Genomic DNA, 19,843 nt, shown 5'->3' on the forward strand with positions numbered 1-19,843 from the left:
CAATTTATTACCCCTTTATCAATATATTTTAATCTTATGTCTTGGAACTTCACATTTAGCTTATTCAATTTATGTAATACATTTGCCATATAATCTAACTGGAAAAATCAGTCCTCATTGATAAAATCATCAGCCAAAATCAGACGTACTTTTTGTCATAGAAATGCCAATTTCATTTTTCAATCCAATTCATGTTAAGAAATGTCACTCTTTTTTTTCACAATTTTAATTTTCAGTAAAAATGAACTTTTCCATATAAACTTGTTTCATCAGGTAATGCTACATATCACACAATGCACACACAAATTTTACTTGGCCACAGGATGTAAATGGGGAATAAACTTAAGTAATCAATTTACCACACTGACGTTATTTTTTTTTTTTTTTTCTTTTTTTTGAGACAGAGTCTCGCTCTGTCACCCAGGCTGGAGCGCAATGGCACGATCTCAGTTCACTGAAACCTCCACTTCCCAAGTTCACGCGATTCTCCTGCCTCAGCCTTCCAAGTAGCTGGGATTACAGGCGTGTGCCACCTCGCCTGGCTAATTTTTGTATTTTTAGTAGAGACAGGGTTTCACCATGTTGTCCAGGCTGGTCTCAAACTCCTGATTTTGTGATCCGCCCACCTCAGCCTCCCAAAGTGCTGAAATTACAGGCATGAGCCACTGTGCCCGACCAGTATTATCTTATTTTTATAGAAATAAAATCAAAATATTACTTATTTCTCTTCCTTAGAATTTACTCACAGGGTTTGCATAAATCCTATGAATCATGCAACCATCTTCAGCCCTGTGGAACTGCCCTCCCTTGTCTGGAGAAGGACCTCAATTAAGAAGCCAGAAAGTTGCCTTTACATTGTTGCTTTCAAATCCGCTAGCTTTTCTGCAGACAGAATGCTTCGTGAATTTTAGATAATCATAATTCAGATGGAGGTACCAAAGGTCATTTCTCCATCAGGTTCCTGTAGTGGTTTTATGTCTCAAAATCCCAATTCAAGATTGGTTTGAAGCCTGGAAACTGAGATACTAAGACAGTCAGACCATCTCATCAAAACAGACTGAGCATAATTTTATAACTCACACTGATCTTGGCTACCAAAGGATTTTGGTAGATGATTAAGGAGGTGCCACTCTTAAACCATTTAAATTGTAATTTAAGATAGACACATAAATAGGTGGGCATAACAGATGGGTAAGGCACAGAGGCCACAGCCAAACTCTGCTCAACTGTAGGATTGACATCAGCAGGGGCTCCTCTGCTCACCTAGTCTTAGACATATAAAATAGGTTTGTGTATGTGTGTATATATATGTGTGTGTGTGTATATACACTGCCTCAGCAATTTGTGTTTCCACCAATAATATTATCAAATACATCCTTTCATATCAGTATATACAGATTTACTTCATTACTTTAATGGCTGCACAGTAATTCACATGGTGGGTATACTGTAATTTGTTGAACCATGTTTCTATTAAAGACATTTGGGTTATTTCCAGGTTTTCACTATTATAACTGATTTTGCAAAGTCTCCATTTATGCATACATATCTTCCTACACGTATATTTCTGTAGAATAGATGTTTTGTTTTGGAGTGAACTAACTGGGCTAAAGGGCATGGACATTTTACCTTCTGATAATAAATATTGCCATAATTATCTTCCGAAAGAGCTACATCAATTGACATTCTTACCAACTGTATGCAGGTAGCCTTGATCCCTCACATTCTTATAATTTGGGGGAATAAACATTTTTTCTTTTATTCATACAAGGAACACTTATACAGAAATTGAAATGAACGGACTAGATAACTACATGCATCATTTTGATTAAAGCTCAAAAATGTAACATTGCTGAAAAAAAGCAAATGGCAGAATAATATATATACACAATGAATACAACTACATAATACTTAAAAACATGAAAGCACTATATATTGTTTGGTAACACACATAAAATTTTTGCCAAGTTGACAGACACAAGTGATAAGTCACTGATGTTTCTATTTCACTACCTTAATTTCTAGCAATGTAGAACCTCATTTCATTTGTCTGTTGGCCATTTGTATTTCTTCTGTCATGTATTCTATGATATCCTATATACTACTTTAATATCCTTTCTTTTGCTTTCCATTGAGTTACTTTTTTCTGGGGTAAATTACCTAGCTTCTTCTTGCTTAGTTTCCTCATCTGAAAAATGGGATGATAATAGTATCTATTTCATAGTTGAAGATTAAATGAGCTAATTCATGTAAATATAGTACTTGGCCAATAGTGAGTACTCAACAAGTGTACTTATTATTGTCTACAGGAGCACTTTCTATGTTATAGCTATAAATGTTTTATTGATTATAAATGTTGCTGGTATTTAATCTGCTACTTGTCTTTAACTTTGTTATTAGTGTTTTTAATTTGTATGTTATAAAATCTGTAGATCTTTTCCTTTATGTCATTTGAATTTTGTGTTTTTGGAAATTCTTTCTCACTGCAAGTTTTAAAAACGTTTTTCTACAAAATACTGCATGTTCTCACTTATAAGTGGGGGCTAAACATTGAGTATACATGGACACAAAGAAGGGAACAACAGACACCAGGGCCTACTTGAGGGTGGAGGGTGAGAGAAGGGTAAAGATCAAAAAATGACCAATTAGGTACTATGCTTATTACCTGAATGATGAAAGAATCTGCACACCAAAACCCCTGCGACACACAATTTACCTATACAACAGACCTGCACATGTGCCCCTGAACCCAAAATAAAATGTTTTTCTGAAAAACTGTTTTTTCCGTATTTTCTATAGTACTTTGTAGCTTTCTGCGAGCATTTAGATTTTTTTATCTGAAGTAAGGATCTAATCCCAAATAGCCAGCTGATCCAGCAGTATTTGTTAAGGAATTCACGCTTTTCCAACTGATTTAAAATGTCATCTTGCCCTCATATATATTGAATTTCCATATATGTGGATTTATATATTCTCTATTTATAGATTTATATTTATAGATTCTCTCCTCTGTTTTGTATTTGTAGGTTCTCTCCTCTGTTTTGTTTACATCAGTATCACACTGGTTTAAAGTACCATAGATTTGTGGTTATATTGTATATCTATTAGGCAAGTACTCTCTGGCATTCTTATTTTTCAAATGTTTTTGATGTTGCTATTCTTACACATTTACTCTGCCAGATAAACTTTGGAATTAGTTCATTGAATTCTCCTATAAAAGTTATAATAGGGTTTTCATAGGTACTGTCCTGAATTTATAAATTAATAAAAGGAAATTGACCTGCCATATTGAATCTTTTACATCTCTTTATCCTTTTGCTTTATGAACTAAATCAGGGTCAGCAATTTATGGACCATGGACCAAATCTAGCCTGCCATCTCTTTTGTATGTCCTTTACTGTGACACAATTATATATAACTTGACAGCAGTTTTTTTTTTTTTTTTTTTTTTTTGAGACAGAGTCTCACCCTCTCACCCAGGCTGGAGTGCAATGGCAAGATCTCGGCTTACTGCAAGCTCTGCCTGCCGGGTTCAAGCGATTCTCCTGCCTCAGCCTCCCAAGTAGCTTGGATTACAGGTGCACACCACCACGCCCAGCCAACTTGACGGCATTTTAAAGTGTTGTGCATATCACTATACTGCCATATTTTGTTTAATCTTTAAATTATCAGTGCATTTCCATCATATCAAAATAAGAAACATGTACATCTGTGATATTTTGGGGTTACTTCCTGTTAATTACCTTTCATCTTGAGTATGGGTTACACTTCCCTATTTCTTTTTATCTAGTAATTTTGGATTGAACCTTGGACTTTATTGATAAAAATATTATAAAGACTCTGGATTCTATTACATTCCTCTGAAGATTTCTTGTGTGTGTGTGCGTGTGTGTGTGTGTGTGTGTGTGTGTGTGTGTGTGTGTGTGTTAGCAGTTGACTGGATTCATTTCCAAACTCTGAAATCTCAGTTCAGTATTTTTGCTGTAGCTGGATGCTAGAAATCTGTGCTGTGCATAGGTAAAGGGTCAGCCCGGTTTGAGCAAGGATTATACACAGAACTTGGAGCTCCTTCACTACTCAGCTGTGGTAACTATTTCCTACTTTGTCCTCTAGTTCCTAAACCAGTATGATGTCAGATTCTACTGGGGTTTTAGCCACTCCAAGGCACCAATGGGCCTGCCCTCATGGTAAAGCTATAAAAAGCAGGACACTTATTGGGTGTCATTCCTTTCTCCCAAAGGTCACTTTCCCTCCCACTCTCTATTATCTGCAGGTAGTTTGTTTGTTTTAATATATATCTTGTCTAGAGTTTGTGGTTATTTTTACAGAAGGGTCGCCCAATGAAAGCTATTTGGCTATTACTGTAACCAGAACCACTGTTTTTTTTATATTTTCTATCAGTTTCAAAAGTTCCTTTTAGTCTCAATTTACTAAGAGTTTTTGTAATTCTATTATGCTGAATTGTATTAAATGACTCTTCTATATCTATCCTCCCCCACCCTCCCCTGCTGTTCTAAGGAAATCATTGGCCGCAGGTGATCCAATAGTCTTTTGCTCTGGCTTCTCCCACCCTGGTGGTTGTCTCCCAAGAAGATAGTTAAGAGGGAAAAGGAGCTTTCTATTTTCATGAACTTCCTCAAAATTAGTGGTTGAATAGCTGATGCTCTCTCTTGTTTACCTGCTTGATTTATTCTGATTTTATGGCTTTATTCTTTTGGGTATAGTTCTCAATTCTATCAGTTCACCAGAATTTGGAGGGAAGATGAAAAATGTTTGCTATTTGAGCCAGAAGTCGGTGGGCACTATTATAATTCCTATTACAAAGATGAGGAAATGGAGGATTAGAGCGTTCATGCAACCAGTTTCCATCACCAGTTAATAAGAGGAAGGCCAAAATTTGAATCCAGGTCTTTCTGGAGCCAGAGTTTAGTTGTAAAATGGGGTACAAATGGGAAGCTGATAAAATTAGAAAAGTAAGCTGGGGCATAATGGGCAGGGCCTTGAATGCCGATATAGGGAATTTTCAGTCTTTGATGAAACCAACATTTATTGAATACCAGAGGCCAGATATAAAAATGAATAAGATGAAAATGAACAAGTACCTGAGCCTAAGGCTTCCACTATCTGAAATACAAACCATGTAAAGAGACAGAGTAATAAGTGCTATCACAATAGCATGAGCTCTGTACCTAATTTAGTAGGTAACAGTCTAAGAATAGTAAGACGTTTCTGAGACAGTGTTGACGTTTCTAGACATCTCTTTGCATTGCTAAACTCTACAGCGACTTGTGTGTCTATGTTAGGAAATCTGAAATGAACTTTCTGCTGTGCCTTAAAATCTAAGGGATTATTTTAAGGTAAACTTTGTTAGAGATAAAATATTTCAAGTCCAGGCATGGATTACAGCATCATGCCTATAATTCCAGCACGTTATAGGCAGGAATATAATGAGGTGGGCGGATCGCCTGAGATCAGAAGTTCAAGATCAGTCTGGCCAACATGGAGAAACCCCGCCTCTACTAAAAATACAAAAATTAGCTGGGTGTGGCAGCGCATGCTTGTAATCCCAGCTATTTGGGAAGCTGAGGCAGGAGAATTGCTTGAATCCAGGAGGCAGAGGTTGCAGTGAGCTGAGATCATGCAGCTGCACGCCAGCCTGGGCGACAGAGCAAGACTCTGTCTCAAAAAAAAAAAAAAAAGTATTTTGATATAATTCTTCACTCGTATTTCAGTTCTGTGTTAAAATGTCTGCTGTGGAGGGAATCTGCACTTCGGAAAGCCCAGTCATTGATCATCAGGGCACAAAGTCCTCCAAATGTGTGCGCCAGAAAGTAGAGGGCTCCTCCAATCACTTGGTGACCTTTACTGTGCTTCCTCTGGAAATTGGCCTTCAGAACATCAATTTCTCACTGGAGACTTCATTTGGAAAAGAAATCTTAGTAAAATCATTACGAGTGGTGGTAAGAAAAGAAACTTCAATAACTTATGCTTAAATTATTGCAAAAAAGAGACACAGAAAGAGGGGGAAGGGGAAACAACAGTGTAAATTTAACAAAACATTAAGCATTAAGGAATCTGGATGGAGGTTATTCTAGATGTTTTTTGTACTATTCTTGCAATTTTTCTATACGTCTGAAATTGTGCTTAAAAATTTTTAATAAAACAATAACATTTGTCTTGTAGAAAATATAAAATACTGAAAAACGACAGATAAATAAAAATCATCAATAATTCCCATACCCAGAGATATCTAATTTTAACAATTGGTACAAGTCATTTTTCGGTACACAGGTACAATTGATACACAGGCTTTTTTTTTTCCCCTTTAATGCATTAAGAAAATGTGTCTTGAAATCTATGTGCCAGACATTATGCAAGGAACTGGAGATAAAACAATAAATAAGACATGGCCCTTGAATTTAAAGAACTTACGGTCTAGAAAACTTTCCATTGTATAAACAAATAAACAGGCCGAAAAAAGAAGAAAAGTATCACTTGTTAAAGTACAGTTTACCCACAGTCTGTTCATTGTATTCATTATTAACATTAATATTTTTATATAAGTATGATTTACCAATTAAAAATAATAGTACTTTTTAAAGGACGAGATTCTTGCTAAGGGTCATATGGCCAGTTAACGACAGATTGGATTTCCTGGTTCTTCACTCTCTAAGTTCTGTTTTCAGCTATGAAATTCACTTCTGTAAACATGTACCGTCTTATTCTGTGCAAAGCACATTCCCATGCATCCTTGCATTGTGGCTCCATGTAGACTCTGGAGCCAGGCTGCCTGACCTTGAATCTTGGCTCCATCACCTCCTAGCAGTGTGACAGTGTTACTTGATTTCCATGTGTGTCAGTCTCCTCATCTGTCAAATGGGAGTAATAACAGCACCAACCTCATAGAGGTTTTTAGAAGTTAAATGAGTTAATACATATAAAGCACTTAGAACAATTATCTGAGCTTATAAATAACTTCTTTTTAAGCATTTACTCTGGTCAGTATGCAAATAGCCATAAAATCTTATTGCTGCTTATATCCATGTAAGTATTTATAGTATTTATACATAGTTTACCTTTTCCAAGAAAAATAATTTTTCAGTTTGAAAAGTGGTCCAGAAAAGTTGATCCAGGGAATTCAGGTTATATAAACTTAATTATGTTTTTAACTGAATGTTTTCTGCCTTTATTTTAGCCAGAAGGTGTCAAAAGGGAAAGCTATTCTGGTGTTACTTTGGATCCTAGGGGTATTTATGGTAGGCAAAATGATTTTTTATTTTGTATGTTATCTTTTGCTTTAGAAGTTAAAGTGTGTATGTAACGTAAAACACTATTTTTCAGAATGTGAATTGTCTAGAATCAAAAGTATCCACTTCTGTCTGGGGGCAGTGGCTCATACCTGTAATTCTAGCACTTTGGGAGGCCGAGGTGGGTGGATCATTTGAGGTCAGGAGTTTGAGACCAGCCTGGCCAACATAGTGAAACCCTGCCTCTACTAAAAATACAAAAATTAGCCAGACATGGTGGTGGGTGCCTGTAGTCCCAGCTATTTGAGAAGCTGAGGCAGGAGAATCCCCTGAACCTGGGAGGTAGAGATTGCAGTGAGCTGAGATCATGCCACTGCACTCCAGCTTGGGCGACAGAGCGAGACTCTGTGTCAAAAAAAAAAAAAAAAAAGATCCACTTCTTAGATCACTATCTTTCTTGATAGCATTGTAGTACAACCACTATAATCTGAATGACTGAGACACAACAATAATAATTCCATTAATTTTGAATGCAAGGCCTCAAAATAGTAATAATTGCATGACTTCCCTTATATATTATTCATTATCTATCCATCACAATAATAATTTATAATATATTATTGTTGAGCCAACAGTCCAAAGAACACCTAAGAAAGTCATTTACAGCATTATTATTTGATAATAATGCTGATTAATCACTTAACAAACCCATTCCTCGTTGCTCCTGCTTCCCTACTTTTCCTTCAACTGAGATATTCCAAATCTTCTCAAAGCTAGAATTTTGCAAACATTTGAGCACTTAAGGCCTAAATACATATACATGTATTTATGGAATTTAGGATGTGGCCATTCTTCTCTTTTCAACTAAAGAAGACAGATTACTGTAGTCCTTATGAAATGCTTACAATTTATCTTAATGTTGTATCAATAATTTTTGTTTTATTTCAGCGATATAGCAATGAGGAAAAATTTACTTACAGATCATGATCACTATCATCAGTGTCTTTCCTCTGGGAAAGCAAAGAATTAATACCCTTTACACTTTAATTCAGCTGAGTATCATGAACTGAGGAGTGTTATTTCAGTAGAGTAGTAAAAAGAAAAATCCATCTAGGTACATGTGTCCACATGCTTACTTGTTTCTCCAATTTTTCCTTCTCACAGACCTCCTCCTAGCCTGCTCATTATGAATGATCTATGGGTAGAGATACTACAAGTTTTGAAGGTTTTAGCCTCATGCAATTATATCAAGCCTCAAAAGCCACTGTGTCCTTGGCTTCTCTCTTTTTTTTTTTTTCACCACAGATGCTTCCTATACTGACATTATTGCAAACAATTTTCCAAAGTAGTCTTGTCTCACTCATCTAGGTGTGAACATCAAGACCATAGGATAGGAAAAATCTTTTATCTGGGAATAAATCTCTCTAGAGAAAATCTGAGTTAAAAACAAAAATCTATGCCTCTTTCCAATCTTCTCATATGACTTTTTTCCCTTAACATTTTAGGAAACTTAGATTTAGGCAGCTTTCCTGATTTCTAGCGAGCTAAAGAGAGAAAAGATAAAAATTCTGTTCAGCTTATTTCAGATATTTTATTAAATACTTCTAATTTTTTTTTTTTTGCCGGGCGGGGGGACAAGGTCTCGCTCTGTTGCCCAAGCTGGAGTGCAGTGGCGCCATGTCAGCTCACTGGAACCTCTACCTCCTGATTTCAAGCGATTCTTCTGCCTCAGCCTCTGGAGTAGCTGGGATTACAAGCACTCACCACCATGCCCGGCTAATTTTTATATTTTAGTAGAGACAGGGTTTCACCATGTTGGCCAGGCTGGTCTGGAACTCCTTACTTCAAGTGATCCACCAGCCTTGACCTCCCAAAATGCTGGGACTACAGGCGTGGGCCACTGTGCCCGGCCTACTTCTAATATTTATATATTGAAATCGCTATACAAGTATGATACTTTACAGGGTTCAGTTAAAATTTTTAAAAAAAACACTAAAATGTATTTGGAAAAATAAATGGACAATAATGTTAAAGGAAATCTGAAAAAATATATCAATGAAGGAGAACAAACTGTATATAGTAATTAAAATTGTGTGACACCAGCTTTAAAAAAGACTAAACACAGAGAATCAATGCTTAAGACTAGCTCTAGTTTTTAGTTTCTGCTTTCTGTCCCTGATAAGCCCTTTTCTCCCAACTCTTCTCATATCTCAAATGCAGAGAGTTAAGTTTCTCACTCCCTCACTTCCTGACACCCCATCCTCATTGGTTTAGGCAGGCCCCTCTCATTTTATTTTTTCCTACATCCCCGATCCCATTCCCATTCCCCTTCCTCCAAATGTACCCACTCAAATGTGTTTGCTATATACTTTTGAACAGAAAGGTAATGTTGTTTTGTATGTGTGTTTGTTTTTAATATATGTATATGTAATATTGTGCTATAGATCCTATTCTATGTCTTAAGTTGTTACACTCAAGGCTTAGCTTTAAAGAAATATCTCTATTGTTATAGGTATACTTAATTCATTTTTCTTACGTAGAATTTCAAAACATGTTCCCTCACCATTTTATCCATCACTGTATATACAATATATTTCTCTTGAAAAATCCGTGTTAGTATTTACCTGGACTGTATATCCAGGAGCTGGGTCAAAGGGTATATACATATTTAATGCCATTTAGTCCTGTCATATTGCCCTTCAGAATGGTTATACTTCCATTAGCAGTGCATGAGGGTTCTCGTCTCTCCACAACCTCACCAACACTTGTCTCTCTAAAATGTGGCATTCTTAATGGGTATAAAGCAATATCTCATTATTGTTTTAATTTGGATTCTTCTGGTTACTAATGATTTTAAGCATTTCTTCACATACTTGCCCATTTGGGTTTCCCATCTGTCAATTGCCTATTCATATCTTTTGCACATTTTTAAATTTTCCATTTGGGTTATCTTTTTAAAATTTCTTCTTGATTTTATTTCTGATATACCTCTTTGAGCAACAACAAGCCTTCATGGGTTTTGAAAAGGAATTCTTTATTCTGATGTAGTCAAATCCATCATAATTTCATCTTATGGTTATATATTTTTGAAGTAATCTTTAAGAGGTCTTTCTGTACTCTTAGTTCACAAAGATATTGCTGGATATTTTATTCTGTTAATTTTATAGATTTGACTTTAAAATGTTTTAATCTGTCTGGAACCTGCCTTTTTATGTGATGTCTTGATGGGTCTTTTATTCGTGACCACAGACAAGGAGTAAAATTAACTTCTCTTAGTTTTAACTTTCTTTTTAACCTTTTCCACCTGGTAGTAGAGTTGCCAATGGAATTGAAATAGTCAATAGCATGTTTCAATGGAGAAAATGGTGAAGGAGCAAATCTAGATAATCTGAAGGCTATCTGTAATAAGTATCATATATTGAGCATGAATTGTATGCCAGGTTCTTTGTCTATATTATTTTATCCCACAAAAATCCTTTGAGGAAAATACTGTTAACTCTATTTAACTGATTAACAAATTGAGGCTAAGAAAGGTTGTATCTTGCCCAGTGCTACATACATAGTAAGGTGTTTTGGAACTTCATGCTCTTTCACTCAAACTGCAAACCTCTTAAATGTCTTCACTGAGTTTTATTTTGATATATCCTCCGCATTTATCAAGGGTTAATGAAGAAAGAAGTTTTATGAGGAATGCTCCTGCATTTTTAGGAAAGCCATGTGGCTTGTCCATTACATTGTAAAATGTGACTCACTTTTCTTTATCATCTTCCATATGCCAGGGTCTGTGCTAAGTGCTGTGACTACAGCTGGAATGAGAAATGATCCTTGCCCTCAAAGCGCTTTCTTCGCAGGACAATGGGAGGTGGATTCTCTTTGTGGTGACTAGTGTGGGCTCTGCAGCAAAACTTCCAGAGTTCAGATTGCAGCTCCACTTGTACTAGTTCTGGGACCTTGAACGCAACACTTTCTAAGCCTCAATTTCCTCATCTATAAAATTAAAATAACGAAAATAGACCTAACGTAGAGGATTGTTGTGAGAATCGAATGCAATAATTCATTTAAAGAGCTTAGTAGCATGCTTGGTACTCTATCAGTGGAATGATCAATGTTACCTTTTTTGGACATAAACCATTGATTACGGTAGAAAAATTATCTGATACCAGTATGCTAAAACTCTGTTGTTTTGCTCATAGATTAAAAAGTATCAAAACTAGACTGGGAAGGGAAGGTGGAAAGAATTTCAGGTCATACTTCCCTGTGGAGCTTATGTTCAATATACAGTTGATTAAGAAATTACATGTTGGTTATTCTTAGCTTTCAGTTCCAGGAACAGTTTTCTCTCTTGGGCAAGCTGGCATGCTATATTTTGCTGGTGAATAAGATTTATATAACCTACTTATTTCACATCTTATAATGACCAGGAAGCTTACAGCCAAATTTAATGCTTTGTTTAATAAGATTATACAAGCCTAGGATTTGATTAAAGTCCTTGATGACTGTTAACTTTCTTTTAAAATTTTAATAGTCTAATTATAAGTCTTTTATTTTGAAAAATTCTTTGAAAGTGATACATTGTAAATAATCTGCAAATAGTCTTCCCCTGGAAACTCTGTATAAATCCAAATTTTCTAAATTACAGGTACCATTAGCAGACGAAAGGAGTTCCCATACAGGATACCATTAGATTTGGTCCCCAAAACAGAAATCAAAAGGATTTTGAGTGTAAAAGGTAAATTAACAACGCCATTTTTAGTTCTCACTTCACTTGGTGCTTCAAACAAAAATCAAATATCCTCATGATTATTCTGTTTCTCCACTTCTGTGTTCAGTAGCACACACAAATCTACCTTTAGGAGTGCTCCACCCCTACCCACCCCCCACTTTCAAACCTTTGATCACTTTTCCCACTATCTTCTTCCAACTGCCTGATTTACATGGAGATTCATTCTCCTCCATTGGAGGGTAGGGACTGTCAGTGTCTCAAAGATGTCTCCAAAATGGGGGTCCAGTTGCTTCTAGACTTAAAGAACTTTCCATGGTCTTAGTGGCCAGTCCTGCTCCAGAGAAGGCCTATGGCCTGGACATGGCCTAGAGAGAACAGCACTGCTCTGCTGAAGTACTGGTCCCAGAGGGGTTGTCTTAGTCCATTTATGCTGCCATAACAAAATAACAAAATTTATACATAATAGAAATTTATTTCTCACAGTTCGGGAGGCTGGGAAATCCAAGATCAAGGCACCAAGAGACTGGGTGTTTGGCAAGGGCCACTGTCTGTTTCCATGAGGACATATGTTGCTGTATCCTCCTGTGGCAGAAAGTGGAAAGGCAAAAGGGCAAAAAGGGGTGAACGACTTCCTCACACCTCATCTATAAGATTATTAATCCCACTCATTAGGGCGGAGCCATCATAACCTAATCACCTCTCAAAAAGCCCCACCTTCTAAAACTATCACCTTGGCAATTAGGCTTCAGTATATGAATTTTGGAGAGACAGATACATTCAAACCATAGCAGGGGTTCTCCTCCCCTCGGATACATTTGCAGAAGTGATATTTGCACAAGTGACTAGGTTTTCCCTAGTCTCCAGGCTTTACAATTCAATAACATGTTACTGAATGATAGAATGTCCTGACTACATTTTATCTCAGATAAAACCCTAGAATCACAAAATGCTAGTACTGGAAAGGATCTTTTTGATCATGTGCAGCCCTGTTGTTGGATATAAAAGAAAGTGGCATGTCCAAGGTTGCACAGTGAGTTATAGACAGAGTCACATCAAGCACTCCCTGTTCAGGCTCGTTGCTTTGCTTCCTGGAAGGAATTGGTAAATATGGTTTATGATGTCTAAAGCTATCAGGTTGAATGACAACTAATTTGCCATGTTCTCTTGCAGCAATCAGTCCACTGTATTACATTACCTACCACCATGTTTTAGTGATCTTTAAAGTCTTTATTTTTGTTTGTTTCTTTCATATTCATGTTCCTAACCAGATCTTTTTTTCTCACCCCGTTTCTGAGAAGCAAGTCAACTGCCTAGATAAAAAGGGAATAACCATCTCTAGATGATTATTCTTCTCTCTTGAGAACATACTGTTAGAATTTAATAAAGGCTGGGCACGGTGGCTCACGCCTGTAATCCCAGCACTTTGGGAGGCGAGGCGGGTGGATCACGAGGTCAGCAGATCGAGACCATCCTGGTGAACACAGTGAAACCCCATCTCTACCAAAAATACAAAAAATTAGCTGGCCATGGTGGCGGGCGCCTGTAGTACCAGCTACTCGGGAGGCTGAGGCAAGAGAATGGCGTGAACCCGGGAGGCGGAGCTTGCAGTGGTTGGAGATCGCGCCACTGCACTCCAGCCTGGGAGACACAGCGAGCCTCCGTCTCAAAAAAACAGAAAAAGAAAAAGAAGTGAATAAAAAGCGGTGTGTCTACTTTGATCTTTTTTGTTTCAGGACTGCTTGTAGGTGAGATCTTGTCTGCAGTTCTAAGTCAGGAAGGCGTCAATATCCTAACCCACCTCCCCAAAGGGAGTGCAGAGGCCGAGCTGATGAGCATTGTCCCAGTATTCTATGTTTTTCACTACCTGGAAACAGGAAATCATTGGAATATTTTTCATTCAGACCCATTAATTGAAAAGCGGAACCTGAAGAAAAAATTAAAAGAAGGTAAAAAAAAAAAAATGTATTTCACATAAAAATTGTGTGATTTTAAACTAATATTTGTATTAAACTAATATTTAAGTTGTGAATTATAGAAAACTTTATAAGAGAATTTTAGCAAAAAACATCAGGAGATGCACTCTACTATATAAATAAATATTATTTCTGTAGCATTTTGGCTTAACTTACCAAAATGCCTGGATGAGACACAAGGCACCTGCATTCCAAACTACAGAACACTTCCTTCCTTTTTGAATGAGATCAGAATGTTCTACTTGATAATTCCCAATTCAGGCAATTCATATGCTTCCTTTGAGAAGTTCAGTGCTGGCCACAGAGCATATGCTTGCTGCCCAACACCAAAGGAAGCTTACCATTCTCAGGGGCTGATACAGTGTTTTTTGAGTAGAAAGGGAGGTCTGTGAAGCACTGTGTTCTTTTTCTTGTGCCTCTTAGGGTTGGTGAGCATTATGTCCTACAGAAATGCTGACTATTCTTACAGCGTGTGGAAGGGTGGCAGTGCTAGCACTTGGTAAGTAGAAGATTTTGAATTGCATTTTCATATAGTGGTTAATTAACTAAAGAATAATAATCACAATGGAAACTCCATTCCTCCAGTTGCTCAGGCTAAAAGCCTCGTCATCCTTCACTCCTCTGTTTCTCTTACAATTCACATCTGATCCAGCAGATACGGACTCAAAATATATCCTGAATTTGACTACTTCTCACCAACTCCACCACACCATCCTGTTCCAGGACACCTTCCTCTCCCACCTGGATTCTTGCACTAGTCTCCCTTAGTCGTCTGGGTTCAGCCCTTGATCCTCTTCAGTCTATACTCAACACAGCAACTGAAGTGACCTTGTTAAAACATATGTTAGATCATGCCACTCTGAACCATTTAGGAGCTTCCCATCTTACCCAGAGTAAAAACCAAAATTTTTATTGTGATTTACAAAAGCTCTATATGATCTAGCTCCACCTCATGTCTCCTCCTTTATCTCCTATACTCTCTTTCCCTCCAATTCAGCCCCACTGGCCTTCCTCAAACATACCAGGCATGCTTCCACCTCAGGGCCTTTGAACTGTTTTCCCAGTCTGGAATACTCCTCCTTAGGTATCAGCATGACTGGCTCTCATATTTCCGTCAGGTCTTTACCAAATGTCACCTCAAGGAGGCCTCTGCTATATCATAATGTCTAAAATTGCAACCCACTCCCCTTCCAACACCTCATATCATTTCTTTTCTCCTCAGCGTGATTACTAATGTTCTTGCTTATTACACTATTGATTATCTCCCCCACTGGAATGTAAGCTCCATGTGGGAAGTCCTAAGTATCCCTGGTGCCTGGTACCTACCTGGCACACAATAGATGCTCAATAAGTATTTATTCAATGAAACATGACTTCCAAAATTCTGATGATTTGAGGGAAAGATAGTATGAATTAATTAAGAGTCCATATGGCAGTCTATTTTCAAAAAATACTGGCTGGGCATGGTGGCTCATGCCTGTAATCCCAGCACTTTGGGAGGCCAAGGCAGGCAGACCCTTAAAATTACAAAAATACAAAAATTAGCTGGGCATAGTGGCAAGTGCCTGTAGTCCCAGCTACTCAGGAGGCTGAGGAAGGAGAATCACTTAAACCCAGGAGGCGAGGGTTACAGTAAGCCGAGATCACACCACTGCACTGCAGCCTGGGTGACAGAGTGAGACTCTGTCTCAAAGAAAAAAAACGAAGTAACCATCGTGCTATGACAAAATTATTTAATAAAAGTGGTGTGCCAGCTGTTTTGTAGGTTCTTTTTTTTTTTTTTTTTTTTTGAGATGGAGACTCACTCTGTCGCCCAGCCTGGAGTGCAGTGGCCGGATCTCAGCTCACTGCAAGCTCCGCCTCCTGGGTTTACACCATTCTCCTGCCTCAGCCTCCTGAGTAGCTGGGTCTACAGGTGCCCACCACCTCACCCGGCTATTTTTTTTTTGTATTTTTTTTTTAGTAGAGACGGGGTTTCACCATGTTAGCCAGGATGGTCTCAATCTCCTGACCTCGTGATCCGCCCGTCTCGGCCTCCCAAAGTGCTGGGATTACAGGCTTGAGCCACCGCGCCCGGCCTGTAGGTTCTATATGAAATGTATTTAAGGAGTTTACAACCTAGAATACTTTAATTTTATTTTTTTCTTTTCTTTTTTTTTTTTCGAGACAGAGTCTTGCTCTGTCCCCAGGCTGGAGTACAGTGGCACAATCTCAGCTCACTACAACCTCCGCCTCCCGGGTTCAAGCGATTCTCCTGGCTCAGCCTCCTGAGAGCTGGGATTACAGGCATGCACCATCACGCCTGGCTAATTTTTGTATTTTTAATAGAGATGGGGTTTCACCATGTTGGCCAGGAAGGTCTCGATCTCCTGACCTCGTGATCCACCCACCTCAGCCTCCCAAAGTGCTGGGATTACAGTCTTGAGCCACCGCACCTGGCCAATTTGTTTTCTTTAGCTACTGAAATTTCCCAGAATTTTATCTTTGGCCCTCTTATTTTCTGTAATCTCTCTTGGTACAATCTCATTTTTGCCCATGACTTCCATAACATCTAGGCCAATGGCCTCCTAATCAATGTTTCAAGGCCTAACTTCTTTCCTAAGAAGGTAGGAAATGTCTAGATCCACATTTCTAGGTTTCCAGGAGCCAAAGGTTCTTCAAGCACAATATGTGTCAATTTCATTATTTTCTCCCTCAAATACACTTCTCTGTTTCTTTTTTTTTTTTTTTTTTTTTTTTTTTGGGACGGAGTTTCGCTCTTGTTGCCCAGGCTAAAGTGCAATGGTGCGATCTCAGCTCACCGCAACCTCTGCCTCCCAAGTTCAAGCAATTCTTCTGCCTCAGTCTCCCGAGTAGCTGGGATTACAGGCATGCACCACCACGCCTGGCTAATTTTGTATTTAATAGAGACGGAGTTTCTCCATGTTGAGGCTGGTCTCAAACTCCTGACCTCAGATGATCCACCCACCTTGGCCTCCCAAAGTGCTGGGATTACAGGTGTGAGCCACCGTGCCCGGCTCTGTTTCTTTACTCAGTGCACAACAATACCCTGCCCTTTGTCCCCCGTTGATCAAGTCAGAATCATCAGTTGGTTTTTGATTCCTTCCTTTCCTTTTGGCTTTATCTCTGATCAGCTACCAAGTTCCATAGATTATACCTTAGAATTAGGCCTGACCTTGTGTGGGTGACACACTTTAAAAGACACACAGGGCCAGGTGCAGTGGCTCACACCTATAATTCTAGCACTTTGGGAGGCTGAAGCAGGAGGATGGCTTGAGCACGGGAGTTCAAGACCAGTCTGAGTAATATAAGGAGACCTTGTCTTTAATAAAACATTAAAAATATAAAAAACTAATAAAAGGCTCATAGACCCCTGCAGTACACCAACCAAAGGATAACCCAGGATGCAGGAGTGGGAGTGAGTGTCAATGAAGACTGGAAACTGACACAGCAGGACCTGGGAAATAGATGCCTGGAGAGCAGAAAGCCCCACAGGAAGGTGCAACAGCCTCTCAGTAAACTCTTAGAGACTTTCAAGAGTTTGGGGCAAGACTGAAACATAGACCCAACTCCGTAAGTTCCTTGAAAGAAATAATAGACATAGAAGAAAATGTCCAGCACCTAAATACCCTCAAACTTTTCTTGAGAAATATAAAGAAGATTTTTTAAAGTGCAAATATCATTCATATTAACAAAACCCTAAATTGATGACTATGAACATTTTTTGTATTCACCTTTAAAAAAAAAATTATGGATATTGAAGTTTTCTCTTTAACTACAAACCTTCATCTTATTTCTGTTTCTTTCCCCCAAGGGCATTCACTATCATGAGTTTATGCATCTTTCCATAACATTTTAAATATTTTATATAATATATATATACATTAAATCATATAGATGTAACTTAACTCCAGTTTGGCTGCTCACTGCTCAGATGCCAAACTCGAGACTAGGATTGGTGGGAGGAAAAGCAGGTTAATACAAAAGCCAGCAACCTGAGGAGATGCAGACTGGAGTCATGAAACTATCCCAAATGCCCTAGGCTGGCCAGAGGGATTTTAAAGGGGAAGGGGCTTGGAAAACTATGTGCAGGAGTTAGCTACATGCACGTCAGCATGTCTTGTTCTGATTATTATCTTGAGTAATGGGCCATCTAGTGGTCAGCTAGACTGGAACAGGTTTGTAGATTAACTGTTCAGTGTTTTTCTTCTTCAGGGGACACTTCGCAACCTTGATTTTTATCTCATGGCTAGTTCCTGGAATTCTTAAGCAAGCACTGTTTAAGAAAGTTAAGCATGGTAAAAGAAAGAATGGTCACTTGCTTCCAAAATGAAGTGATGGCTTCACAGTCCCTTTTTGTATTTCTAAATGATTATAACTAGTATACCTATCATTCTGTAACTTATCTTTTTCTTTTAATACTTTTTAGTTATTTTAGATATAGTAGTATAAGTAAATATAACTCACTCTTTTTCATTGCCATGCAGCATTTTATTTTACAAATATATCACATAGTATATATTCTTTATCCATTCGTATCTTGACGGACAACCATTTCCAAATTTTAATATTACAAACAATGTGATAACGAACATCTTCATATGTCTCTTTGTGCACATGTTGAGAGTTTCTCTAGGGTATATCCCAGGAGATAGAATTGCTGGAACATGAGGAATGCATATTTACAGTTTTATCAGATTTTGCCAGATTTCTCTTCAAGGTGACTAAAAAATTCTTTTCTACTCTAAATGTTTAGTCCCAGACCCTACTGTAAAACATGAGGAACTAAACTAGACCGTATTAAGAACTTATAGAGGTAGCCTAGGGTCTGGAACAAAAGCAAATCAAATAGCTTACTTTTTTCCTCCAAGTCACACTTAAAATTTGAATTTCAGGGCAGTCTCCAAGGGACAGGTCAGTGGGAAGAGGAGAATGCAAAAAGCTAGAGAAGTTGTATTTGCTTTACCTTTAGGGACTCTAGGGCCGAGACACCCAAGAGTACCAAAGAGAAAGAGAGATAAGAATAAGAGCTTATAAAAGCCGGGCACAGTGGCTCACACCTATAATCCCAGCACTTTGGGAGGCTGAGGCGGGTGGATCACCTGAGGTCAGGAGTTCGAGATCAGCCTAGCCAACATGGTGAAACCCTGTCTCTACTAAAAATACAAAAATTAGCTGGGCCATGGTGGCACGTGCCTGTAGTCCCACCTACTTAGGAGGCTGAGGCAGGAGAATCACTTGAACCTGGGAGGCGGAAGTTGCAGGGAGCCAAGATTGTGCCATTACACTCCAGCATGGGCAATAGAGCGAGAGTCCGTCTGAAGAAAAAAAAAAAAAAGAGAGTAAGAGCTTATACCTATTGAATACTTACTATAATCCAGAACTATTTTAAGTATGTTCATATATTTAATCTTTATAATTGATCCCAAAGGATGAGTTCATTGTTTCTATTTATTGCCATTGCCTTTTTTCAAATATGTAACTAAAGTACGGGGAGGGTATATCATGGGCCAAATAGACAAGTGGAGAGGCAGCCTGGCTGTATAGATAAGTGGAGAGGCAGCCTGGCCGCATAACGGCACTCATATACCTTTCTAGCCTGCTAAAAGAAGAGAGACTTCCAAAAGCCAAAATCCCAAAAGAGACCCAATATAAAATGTGGGCCAATCTTTGAAAATGTGACTGTCCTTGAACCTGAGCAATCCATAGAAGTATTTCTCCTCCTTGAGAGCAGTGTGAGGGGATTAAAAAGAGAATTCTCAATTCTTACCTCCTAAAAGTCAATAGAATAGAAAATAAGTTTCTAATGTTTTTAGAGAAAGAATTAGGAAAAGGCCCCTAGTTGTGGAGGGGCAAGTTCAATTAATATCAAAACAATAATTTTAAAAATAATTAAAGCA

The 19,843-nt window shown here is 38.2% G+C and overlaps 1 protein-coding gene across 1 annotated transcript in view; it reads left to right on the top strand.

Moving 5' to 3' along the window:
* The window catches only part of C5 (complement C5), a 117,125-nt gene that overhangs the window by 64,308 nt on the left and 32,974 nt on the right, over nt 1–19,843 (top strand). Inside the window, exons 22-26 of the mRNA XM_023223694.2 lie at nt 5,733–5,960; nt 7,196–7,256; nt 11,887–11,976; nt 13,704–13,916; nt 14,367–14,442. Of these exons, the coding sequence (XP_023079462.2) occupies nt 5,733–5,960; nt 7,196–7,256; nt 11,887–11,976; nt 13,704–13,916; nt 14,367–14,442 (668 nt within the window). The remainder of the gene's footprint in view (nt 1–5,732; nt 5,961–7,195; nt 7,257–11,886; nt 11,977–13,703; nt 13,917–14,366; nt 14,443–19,843) is intronic.

Source organism: Piliocolobus tephrosceles, chromosome 14, assembly GCF_002776525.5.
Source record: "Piliocolobus tephrosceles isolate RC106 chromosome 14, ASM277652v3, whole genome shotgun sequence".
Lineage (NCBI taxonomy): Eukaryota > Metazoa > Chordata > Mammalia > Primates > Cercopithecidae > Piliocolobus > Piliocolobus tephrosceles.